This window comes from Tamandua tetradactyla, chromosome 11 (assembly GCF_023851605.1).
Source record: "Tamandua tetradactyla isolate mTamTet1 chromosome 11, mTamTet1.pri, whole genome shotgun sequence".
In the NCBI taxonomy this organism is placed as follows: domain Eukaryota; kingdom Metazoa; phylum Chordata; class Mammalia; order Pilosa; family Myrmecophagidae; genus Tamandua; species Tamandua tetradactyla.
The window spans coordinates 98882139-98894432 of NC_135337.1; the positions used below are offsets into that span (position 1 = coordinate 98882139).

Sequence of the window (12294 nt, forward strand, 5' to 3'; positions counted from 1 at the left end):
ATATTATTCACATAGCATCAATATGATAAGCTAATGGTCAAGATATAAGATATATGAGATTGAGAAAATACCAGGAGGGTTAAGTCTGCATGAACAAGTAGCAGAATAGCTTTTCATTACTGAGATTGAATTTTAGATATTTCAAGTACTAACCTGAGAGTTATCTTGCAAAGAAAAACTATGTCAATTTTAGTTAAAACCTTCCAATAGAGCCTTTGATAGGTGGTCAGGACATATAATATACTTTTATTATTATTATATAACTCCAATAATTTGCAGACAAATCCTATGGTCCACATTTTGTCATGTATTCCAATCGTATTAAGTGACTCAACTCCTTCATTATATAGAATTTTGGCATGTTGTACTGTTCAAATCTTAGATTTAACTCTGAAACCATAAGGAAGCTATGTACTTAAAATTTAGTCTTACAGAAAACCAAACTGCTGGTCTAACAGAAAAGCAAAATGCAGAGTTTACAACTAACCACATATAGGCACTAAGTAAAGGCATGTATTAATCACTATCATTTGTGTTCCCTCGGCCTGACCCCTATACTAGGAGGCACCAAGTACCATGTATCTTCAAAAATATACAATTTTAAAGGTGTATTAAATAACTGAGATAAAGAGCAATAAGATTCTCCAGACTCCTGCTGAATGTCTTGTGCTACCCAGGATGATAGACTCGCTTTCTCTCTAACATGTATAAAAGCCTCAAGAAAGATGAACTACAGGGGACAGCTTTGAGGTCAATCAAGGTTCCTGTCCTCCTTTGGCTTCCATAAAATTTCCTTTTCCACCACAGTGGCATCTTGTATGTCTGCACATGTCCAATACACGAACAAAAAGATTTTGTTTTAAAAAGACTGAAGACTACATCTTAAATAAAACATGATACACATTTATATAAATAGGGAGAACAGAGGCATAATACAAATACTCCAGTGTTTCCACATTCTGCAAAGGTAATATATTGCATATATTTAACAACAACATAAGTGTATTCTAGAATATATAATAAGAAGAAAGCATTGTCTGAATTTAAATACAAAATAAGCAATTCCTGAACTTATTACTGTCTGGAAAATTAGAGAGTGTCCAATAGAAAGCAACAGGTGATATTTTATAAATCATAAAAGTGTGCATAAATGAAAGCAAAGCTAACATAGTTCATAAAAAGAAAGGAAGCGTAAAGGGTTTAGAAATAAAGAAAAACCACAAGGCATATACAAGATGAGAGAATACTTTAAAAGATAGTTTATTTAAAAATAATTTCTATCTAAGACATAGACATAGGCACACAAAACAAAAATAATCACAATAGATTCTAGACAACATAGAGTTCAGAGCAAACATAAATCTTAATAGAGTGATTTATATGGCTATTATATGATTAAGTTAAATTTTTATATGAATTCATGTTGTAGAGGATTATAATATGCATCTAAATCATTTGAATAAATTAATATTGATGAACCTATGAAAATTAATTTTCTTTTAGTTTTTCAAAAACCATTTAAGAATATGGACAACTATAATTCTAAAAAGCAAACATCATTAAAAATTAAAAGAATACAAATCTCTTGAAGGGATAAATAGATCTCATAAACACTGCTTAAATAAAAAATTCAAATATAGGAAAAAGAAGAAAATATCCTTTATCAAATGCACATGGAATAGTAGAGAAAATTAAAACGTGCATACAGACATATTTAAAGGAAATATTAACAACCCAGACCAAAGTGTATGGGATGTCACAAAATTTGGACTCATTATAAATTATTTATTTGCAACCTTTCTCTATTAAAATTATTAAAACAAATGAAACAAGAATTTAACTCAAAAAGTAACATGTTTTTAAAGAACCTATACTTACAGAAACCAGGAAATAAGGAATTATTTTTTAAAATAATACTGAAATTAAGCAAAGAAATAGTTATTACTAAAGCATGTTGATCCATCACAGTATGGTAGAGTTTTCAAATAATTAGCATGAAGACACAAAAGACTTATAACATTATGCAATTATATAAACTCCTGAATTTACAAAATTTGAGGTCTTAAAGCATTGCATGATGATATTATTCATTTATTCATGTTCCAAGAAAACATTCACCTTCCTAGATTAAATGTCAAATGAATTATCAAAGCCTATAGTGATGAACAGAAAACAAAAGCTGCAAAGTAGAAATCAGAAATTACAAAATTTGTATATATTTATACACATACCTATACATGAATGAAACTCTCAAAAATGGTTAGGACATTTTTATTTTCTTCAAAACCTGAAAAATTTTCCAAATTTTCTTCAATGTTCACATAAACATTTTTCTATAACTTAATTCTATCACAATATTTTACTTTTCTCTAAGACAAAATATTGGAGTGCTCATTTTCCTTCTTAGCTGTTTGTTCACAAATAAGATGAGTCAAATTTTAAAATATGAGTGAACATTTTCCTAACATAAGTTATTGTGTGTTCAAAATTTTTCAAGAATGTAAAGTTTCTGAGGATTGTGCTCAAATTATATTAGTAGTGAATTAAATTCTTTCCATTCATAATCTGATATTATCTGTAAAATAACTATGAATTTAGAATTATTTATCTCAAACAGTTGAGGAAACTAGATTTAAACTTTCAGTGAATTAATAAGGGATATACAGTCAAAAAGCTGATATTTTTGGGATATAAACTCTATATTTTTTAGTCCAAGTGGTACTTTTAAGACTGTGCAATATATCTCCTCCACAGAATAAATGGAATGACTTCTAACAGAGCTCTCCATGATTAAATTCTCTGAAATTGGAATATCCATGGGATTTCTGTGATACAATTTCGATAATAACACCATGTTTTTTTGCTCAGTAATTCCCCTTGAAAGCACACACACACACACACACACACACACACATATATATTTAAACCACAGGATCAATACATATTTCATGCCTTCTGTATACTATGTACATTTCTAAAAACATATTCTTGGAAAGTTCCAGATGCTATGTTTTCAAATAAAGGATTCCTCAAAGGATATTCAAACTAATTAAAGGGTGCTACTGTATTTAGAGAATAAATATCCAAATAAGAAAGAAAGAAAAATGTTCAGCAACAATGCCATTCCTATTGCCTGGAACCCTATCTCTTCTGCATGAGCCTAATGAGAGCATTTTTCACCTCTTTGTTCCTAAGACTATAAATGAGTGGGTTCAGCATTGGAATCACCACAGTATAAAACACAGAAGCTACTTGATCCTTTCCCAAGGAGTAGGACTGCTTTGGTTTTAGGTAAGTAAAAATTGTAGTGCCATAAAAGATAGTGACTCCCAAGAGGTGGGAGGCACAAGTAGAGAAGGCTTTGTGCTTTCCAGAAGTGGAATTGATTTTCAAGATAGTAGACAGAATGGACCCATAGGACATGCAAATTGTGGTAAGAGATACCATTACATTTAAAGTACCAGCAATGAATATCATAATTTCAGTGTCATGAGTGTCAGTGCAGGACAAGGCTAAAATTGGGATTATGTCACAAAAAAAGTGATAAATTACATTGGATTTACAGAAATGCAAACTGTTCATGTAAAGAACAATAACTAATACTTCAAAAAAGCCCATCAGGTAGGGCCCAGTGATAAGCACACAGCAGAGCCTCCTGGACATAACAATAGGGTAGTGAAGAGGATTACAGATAGCTACATAGCGGTCATAGGCCATTGAAGACAGAAGGAAAGATTCAGTGCCACAGCAGAAGATGAAAAAAGACAACTGGGTGAAGCAGCACTTGAATGAAATATACTTGGAAGTCAGTAAGTTCTCTAAGGTTTTAGGAGTGATGACTGTTGAGTAACTGATGTCAAGGAATGACAGGTGACTGAGGAATAAATACATGGGAGTGTGAAGCTGGAGGTCCAGGTGAATTATCAGTATCATCCCTGCATTCCCCAGCAAAGTAATCAGGTACATCAGGAGAAATAACATAATGAGGACCTGCCGAATCTCTTCAGTGTCTGTCAATCCCATAAGGATGAAGCCGGGCACGTTTGTGTTATTCATAGTTCCCATAGCACTCAACTGTTGTAAATTGTTGGGAAATCAAAGGTGGTGCTTGGCACCTCAAAACTGTTTTTGTTTTCAGAAATAATTTTACACCTTAGAAAGATTAGTTTAGTAATAGTTTAGTAATTGCAGTAGCTATAATTTCATAATAAAGAGTAGTTTGCAAAATATGACTGAAAAAAGACTTGGACTGCAAAAAAATACAAATCAATATTTGGATATTATATAATAGAAGCTCATATATTTATATTGCATAATTAGAATGAACATGACATTGTTATAAATACTTATCTTCATCTACACATTTATCCAGATGAAAATATTATACCACAGTTATTATTGTTACTCATTTACTAGATGACAATATATATATATATATATATATATATATATATATATATATATATATATACACTCGATGAGAAAATATGTAGGAAAAGTTTAATAATTTATAAAAAGTTACAACCATTTAGTATTGTTTGCTCTGTGATTCTCCCAAGAATTTAGAGATCTTGCTCATATCACAATATTCATATGTATATTTAATTTTAGCAAGAAATATTATTTTTGAAACAAACAATGATAGTTTTAATGCATCATTTACCTTGCTTTTATATTCAGTATTATTTATTACAAATGACAGGTAAGATTAAAACTATAGGAGTATTAATATTATAGATTGCATTACTAATAATTTTGTGATTAAGGGTTTTATTTAATAAAATTTCTTCAAAAATTATATTATCAAAATATGTGCATTTATTGATGTCTCTGATTTGTCAACTCTATATTTGCATTACCATAAATCCTGACATTACTTAATTATGGCCATATAATATGTATATGTATAGACATATTATTCTAATAATATCCCCATTTTTTAGATTAATTGAAATTCTCCAACTTTGAAAGTAATACTTACCAGGAGTTAAAGTGGATGAGGAACTTCTTCCAGTGCAAGCTGTCTAGAAAGTTGTCAAATTCAAGTTTTTCTTACAGATAAACTATGTACACAATTTAAGGAGCTTATAATTTTGCAATCTAATATTAGTTGACTTTGAGTTCATTTATATTTCATTTTTTGTGCATGAATTTTTAATTTTTAAGTAACAGAAATCAACCTAAAATTATTGTTTGGATCTTCTTCAATTTAAAAGTACACCTGGAAATTTTCTCACAGTATACCTGAGATTATTATGCATGCATGCAGAAGAGAGCATCCATCACATTTCACACTAAGGTTACACCACCTTTATATTGAGGATTGCTGATAATGCAACTATTGGAGCCAGTTTCCAGGGAAAATTTATTGGCATGATGCCAAGATAAAAGTTCAAGGGTGGCTACACCCGTGTTAGGTTTATAAAAAAGAGTTGCCTTCACTAGAAACCGTGTATTGTAGAACAGCATTTTTAGTATTCTTTTGTGATCCTCTAACATGTAACTGGGTAAAAGAGGAGGTATTTCTAGAAAAATAATTAATCAGTATCTGTCTGAAAGGCCAGATTGTTCATCACAAAGGTTGAACTAGTTCATTTTTCACAGAAATCATTCTTATATTTAAAACAAGACCCTGTCCTGTGATAAAAGTTTTCATCATGCAAAAATTAATTTACATCAGAATTTAAAGAAATGAATGAAAAATTTTCATAAATGTTGCTATTCTTCAGGTATATTTTCTTCCAAGTACTTTCCTTATATATAAAGCTCATTGATACTGTACTTATGGGTTTACATTATTTGATCATGGTGAATTTTCAGTAATATCATGATTTTATTATTAAATATTTATGATCACCTTGACCTACCTTATAATAGACTCTTATAAAATACACAATTTTTATGTACTTTGCACTGACTTCTAAAGCATAAATAACTTCTTTTTAGGGTTATGTACCAGGTGATGAATGGGCATTTTTGAGGCATGAGAATTAAATATCAAAGAATTTTTCCAATCAGGTAAGAGATTGCCAAATAATTCATCAACACAGCAGATGTAGTGTTCTAGTCAGCCACATCAATGTTTGTGCAATTTGTTTTATTATTTAGTGTGCTGACAAAATATGAGAGAATAAATTAAAACTCAATGTTGAGATGAGTAAAGCTTTTATAATCATTTGAAGGGCTAAAAGCTTACTTCCCCTATGGACTACCAGGTGAAAGACAGTCTTGTGAAGCTTTCATTAATTAACCATAATGAAATCAAATTCCACATAGATTTTGAGCAGCTCCTACAAGAAAAGCTGTTTGTACTGCAGAATTTCAGGAGAAAATTTGGTGGTATGGTTCAAGGAGTTATCATATACTCTACTATGCATTTGATGAAAACTGCATGAGCAATTCTTCAATTAAACAAAATTAAATGATACTGATAAAAGAATATTTGGATATTAAAAGGTCTGCATTAATTTATTTCACAATTGGTGACCTTAGTGTTTGAGATTTTTTATGTCACTGCAACTTCAGTAATCTGCTTACTCCTTGAAAAATCACCATGAGTTGTTTTTCTTCCCATCTTTGAAACTAAATTTTATAGTCACTAAGTATGCTATCACATAATGTAAATAATAGAATAAAGAATAATTTACAAAACATTTGATGACTAATTTTTTCCTGAATCATTATTGTTGGGAATCTAACATATCATGTCTAATATTAAAGTAATTACATCAGAAAATCAAATATAAGAAACAGAAAGGAATAAACTTATTCATACTATATTACAACAAACTTAAAACTTTATCTCTGGCAGTTAATAAATGTTACTATTTTTCTAGAAAATTATATTCATTCTTCAAATTCTCTCTTTTTTATGTCTTTAGAAGCTCTAGGGAATTTTGAAATTTTCTAAAAAAAATTGCTTCTACTGTTATTCTTACTCTCATTCAAATTTCTGGAACACAGTGGTCCAATTTTTCAAATTGTACTGTTTTATTCAGTAGTATTTACAACCATATATTTAAAGATATATAGTTTTAGATCCATTTACTATTGATAAGTTTCTTAGACATCTTGGGCTTGGGTCTTATATTTTAATATAATCAGTTACAGGGCCTTGAATTGCTGTGTTTATGCCACTTACATTTTTTTGAGATATATTATATATTAACATAGCGTATAATCATCCAAATTGTACAGTGATTCACAATGTCATCATATAGCTGTTCATTCATCATTTTGACTGATTTTTTAATATTTTCATTACACCAAAACAGTAAAAATAAGAAAAGAAAAATGAGACAAAAGGAAAACAGAATTCCCAAGTCATGCCATCCTTCCCCAAGCCCCTATTGTTTATTTATTTTTTGTCCTTTTTTTTCTTACTCATCTGTCCATACGCTGTATAAAGAGAATGTCAGTTCAAGGTTTCCACAATCACATGGACACACATTAAAATCTCTGTAGTTATTCAATTAACTTCAAGAATCAAAGCCACTGGATGACAGTTCAACAGTCTCAGGTGCTTCCCACTAGCTACTCCAATACACCAAAAACTGAAAAAAGATACATATATATATATACACACACACACACACACACACACATATATACATATATATACATATACATACAAATAATGTTCAGATTGGATCAGAATTGATTCAATTTTCTTTTAAATCTCCCACCCACTGAAACTATTTTGTTTCATTTCACTTCCCACTTTTGGTCAAGAAGACTTTCTCACTTCCACAATCCCAGGAAGATTTATATCCCTGGGTCTCATGTCCCACATAGTGGGGGAGGGCAGTGAGTTTACCTATAGAGTTGGCTTAGAGAGAGGTCACATATGAGCATCAAAAGATGTTCTCTAGGGTGACCCAGGCATAATCATAAGTAGATTAAGCTTTCCCTTTAAAGGTAAGACTTTCATAAGGACAAGCCACAGGATTGAGGGTTTGGGCCTATCAAACTGGCAGTCCCCAATGCTTGAAAAATTATCAGGTCTTCCCCAGATGGGGAAGTTTAATATTTCCACCTTTTTCACTAGTTCCTCAAGGGTACTTTGCAAGTACTTTCTAACCTTCTGCCCTGATTGCTCTGGGATGTATCAGGGCCTCACACCAACCTTTACAAAGCAACAAGATCTCACTTCCTATTCCAGGTTCATGTAATTATGGTATTTGAATAAGCTAAGCATACAAGTTATATTTGATAGTGTGCTACTGAAAACATAAATTTTGTGATGAATAAACATCTTTTTGTTTATTCTTACACAGAAGTTGAAGTTTTAAAATACAGACAATATCATCCTTTACACTTTAGTTTGATTTACCTTAGCCCTACCCAGATCTGCTTCATTCATATCTCTAATTGAAGTTTGATCATTTTCCAATGTTTCCAAAAGAACTGTATGGAGCAATGCTGAATTTCTTAGCTGCAGAATTCTAGCTCTGAGTCTCAGGGGTCACACAAATACCTAGAGTTCCAGGGAATGACCAGGTTATACACAAAGAGCTCAGCATCTCAGAATTTCAAAATGGCAGATACCACTCCAGAATCAATGTAACTGTTGTTTAAGAGTTTACAACCTAGAAGCCTTTACAATAGGCCTTCAACTGATAATCTATTCTCTTACATTCAAATCTCAAAGTTTGAATATTATAATTAGTCCATATTTTTGAGGCATCATAATATTTGTCTTTTTTTTCTGGTTTATTTTACTCAATTTACTCTCCTCAATGTCAATTCACCTCTTTACTTGCCTCACAATTTCATTCCTTCTTGCAGCCCCTCAATTGTCCATTATATGCACACACCACAGTTTCTCCCTTCATTCCTAATTCCAGTTACCCTTAGGCCACCTCCATCCATTGCAAATCACAAAAACTATCACTATAAACACCAGTTTGCAAGTGTCCATTTCTGTCCCTCTCAGTTCCTTCAACGATACTGCTAACTACAGGGTTGCAGAATCATATGGCAAATCCAACCCTCACCTGCTGTGATGCCAGCTCACTGCCCTCCAGAGGTGCCACACCACTTTACTTCCCTACCCACAGTAGCTGGGAACATCTCTCTCTCCACGTTTTCTGCAGCACTTATATCACTCTGTTCATTTTTTAAATAGTTTTATTCACACATCTTACAATCCAACCTAAGCATTACATCAGTGTTCCCAGTGTAATCACATGCCATACTTTCATCCCCAAAATCTATATGATTTCTTCTACAAAGAATCCCATACCCCTCCACATATACCACACCTATTGACATTTAACTTTGGCATGCTGCTTTTGTCACATTCAATGGAAGAATATCACAATGTCACTGCTAACTATAGACCTTAGTTTGCATTGATTGTATTTCCTCCCATATAGAATCCTAGATTCAACACCTTGTAATGTTGATAGTAATTTGTTCTTCTTCATGCAGAAACATTCTTATATTGTAAATTTAGTCACCATTGTACTTCGCCATAGGCATCACTAAGTTATAACATCCCAGTCTTTACCCTCTATCTTTATTTCTGGTGTCATATATGACCCCAGTCCTCCTTCCTCAACTACTCTCACACTCAGCTTTTTTCAGTGTACTTACAATATGGAGCTACCTTCAGATAGCATTGTCCTATCTGTTTGTGGATCTTTACAATCAGACTTGTTGGACATTCTGTCCTCCTTTTGCATCAAATGCCAATCTCTACCATCTTTCTAACTACTAATAAACTGTGTTCTCAGCTTTAACTCTCAAATTTCACTCATTAATGTGAGTTCATATTAGTAATACCAGAGAGTATTTGTGATTTTGTTTCAGGCTAATTTCACTCAGCAAAATATCCTCAAGTTTCATCCACATTATTACATGCTTCATGACCTAATTCTGTCTTATAGCTGTGTAATATTCCATTATATATTTGTTTAAACATTTTCCCATTGATAAACATTAGGCTATTCCCATCTCTTGGCAATCATGAATAATGTCACTATAAACATATATATGCAAATGTCTATTTCTGCTCTTACCTTCACTTCCTTTCTATGCCTAGTAATGGGATTGCTAAATCATATGGTAATTCTGGATTTAGCTTCCTAAGAAACCATGAAACTGCCTTCCAGAATGGTTGCACCATTTTACTCTCATAGCAACAGTTAATGAGTGTGCCTTTTTCTTCATAACCTCTCCAACACTTCTTGTTTTCTGCTTTCTTTCTTTTTTTAAATAATTGCCATTCTGGTTGGTGTGAGATGATAACTCATTGTGGTTTTGATTTTCATATCCCTAATAGCCAGTGAAGCTGAGCATCTTTTCATGTTTTTGAGCTATTTGCAGTTCTTCTTCAGAAAAGTGTCTGCCCATGTTTTTTGCCCATTTTTATATTGAATTATTGGTCTTTTTGTTGTTGAGTTGTTGAACCTCTTCATATTGTAGGAAGCAGGCCTCCCCCTCTTTCTGGTTTAGCTGTGCTCTCTGTGGAGAATACCCAAACCATCTCTTCTTGCAGGCAAATGGGATAGGACACATTCCTGGGATAGGGAAACCCCCACCCCTAGCATTCAGGAACTGGTGAACATGCACATAGGCAAGATAAGACATTCCTGGGGTGGGGGCCCTTCAATGGTTCAGCTTTGGGCCATCCTCAACTTAAATTAGCCAATGGTTCACCTTGTCTTTAACATGTGTACAGTCTATAAAAGCTAAGGTTACCTTTTGTTCAGGACTCAGATTTTAAGAGGTACTCGGTTGAGCCTTATGGCCATAGACAATAAAACCTGCTTCCTGAAACTATGGATCCTTAGTTTCTGTCTGTTCTAACTTTGTGGAATATTCCTGGAGGCCTATGGCCTTGTTCCTGGTTTCTGTGCTACATTTCTGGGGGCTCATCTGGGATATGAGGCAAGGTGTATTTTCACCTCCTTCACCCATGATGGTGGCGGCACCCTGACCAGAGACCCAGTGGAATCCAGTGCTGGCAGTGGGGCATTTCCCTGTTTCTCAGATTCCTGACCTCCCTGGATGGGTCAGATCAGGGACAGTTTCTGGAACCAGGTTTCTGGGCACAGCACCCATCTGTCTGGTAAGCACTCAGGTGCATCTGTTTCAGCCCACTTATAAAGAGCTAGGGGTTCCTGATTGGAAGGGTAGCCTGATCAACTTCCAGAGGCTACTCAATACTGGTCTCCCATTGGAGGACCAGGGGAAACAGAAGTCTTCAGGTTCGGTTCTGAGAAGGTGGTTCAGGGGGGTTGTTGGAGTGTTGGGATGTGTGTGTGTGTGGAATTGTGTGAATGAAAGGAAGTCCTGCACTGTGCACCTTGCCATGAGTGAGTTAGGATTCTGCAGGTTTGTGGCAATCCTCATATGGCTCATGGTGTTCAAGGTGAACCCTAAGGTGGGGGCGCTGGCTGGGAGTTTAGATGCCAAATGTCCTCATGGAGAGCAGCCAGTCTGAAGGAAGTGAAAGTGTATTCAAAACCCTTTTCTCTTTGTCTGCAAACCCTCCCACTAATCATTGGTGCCACAGATGTGAGAGGGGAAGTCAGTAAGACACCAATGAAATGCATTATTTCTAATTTTAAAAAAAGCTTTTTCTAATGACTAGGGAATCAAGCTGACCATTGACTGACTTAGGAAACTGTATGAATTAAAGTGGACCACTTTTAGGAATAATAAAAAAAAGAAATTTTCTTGTATTACAGCTTATCATTATCTTGTCTTATAAATTAAATTTTACACATTTCAGAGTAAAAGGAAAACATTTATACAAAGATTTTAAAATTGATCTCATAAAAATAATCTGTACTGTACAATTAATATTGCCATTGTGTGACCTTGGTAAAACAAGCAAAACAGTTAAAATGTGCACTCTAGCTGGAAGGACTGACTATCCTCCCAGAAGGAGATGTACTTTAATAAAAATATCTAGGTCCCAGGAAGCTCCTCTTGGTCCCTAGCCAGTTCCCTGTGGACCCAACTTGGCCCAGTCACACAAGCTAATTGGAATTTGGCCACTATTATGTGATGATATCATAAAAAGAGGAAAGAAAAAAATCTTATGACAAAGGGACAGCACCTCATCAAAATCTTGTGCTCTGCTCTGTATCTTAACTAAAGAGTCTCTGACTGCTGTCCCCAAAATTGCTGTGGATTTTTACTAATGAGAGTTAAAATGTTGCTTCTGAAATTCTCCAGCACTTCTCTTCAGGTGGTAATGCCATCTTACCTGGTGATGTAACTATGCTCTATTTTTGAAGGCTCTCTCAGTTGCTGTCTTTTAATTATTTTCTTTACTTATTT

At 33.7% G+C, this 12294-nt stretch overlaps 1 protein-coding gene across 1 annotated transcript; it reads right to left on the reverse strand.

Annotated features, from left to right (window-relative positions):
- Positions 1–3141: 3141 nt before the first annotated feature.
- LOC143649744 (olfactory receptor 8H1-like) lies at positions 3142–4065 on the reverse strand. The gene has a single exon (XM_077119667.1). It carries the CDS (start codon positions 4063–4065, stop codon positions 3142–3144), a length of 924 nt encoding a protein of 307 aa, XP_076975782.1.
- Between the last annotated feature and the right edge of the window lie 8229 nt (positions 4066–12294).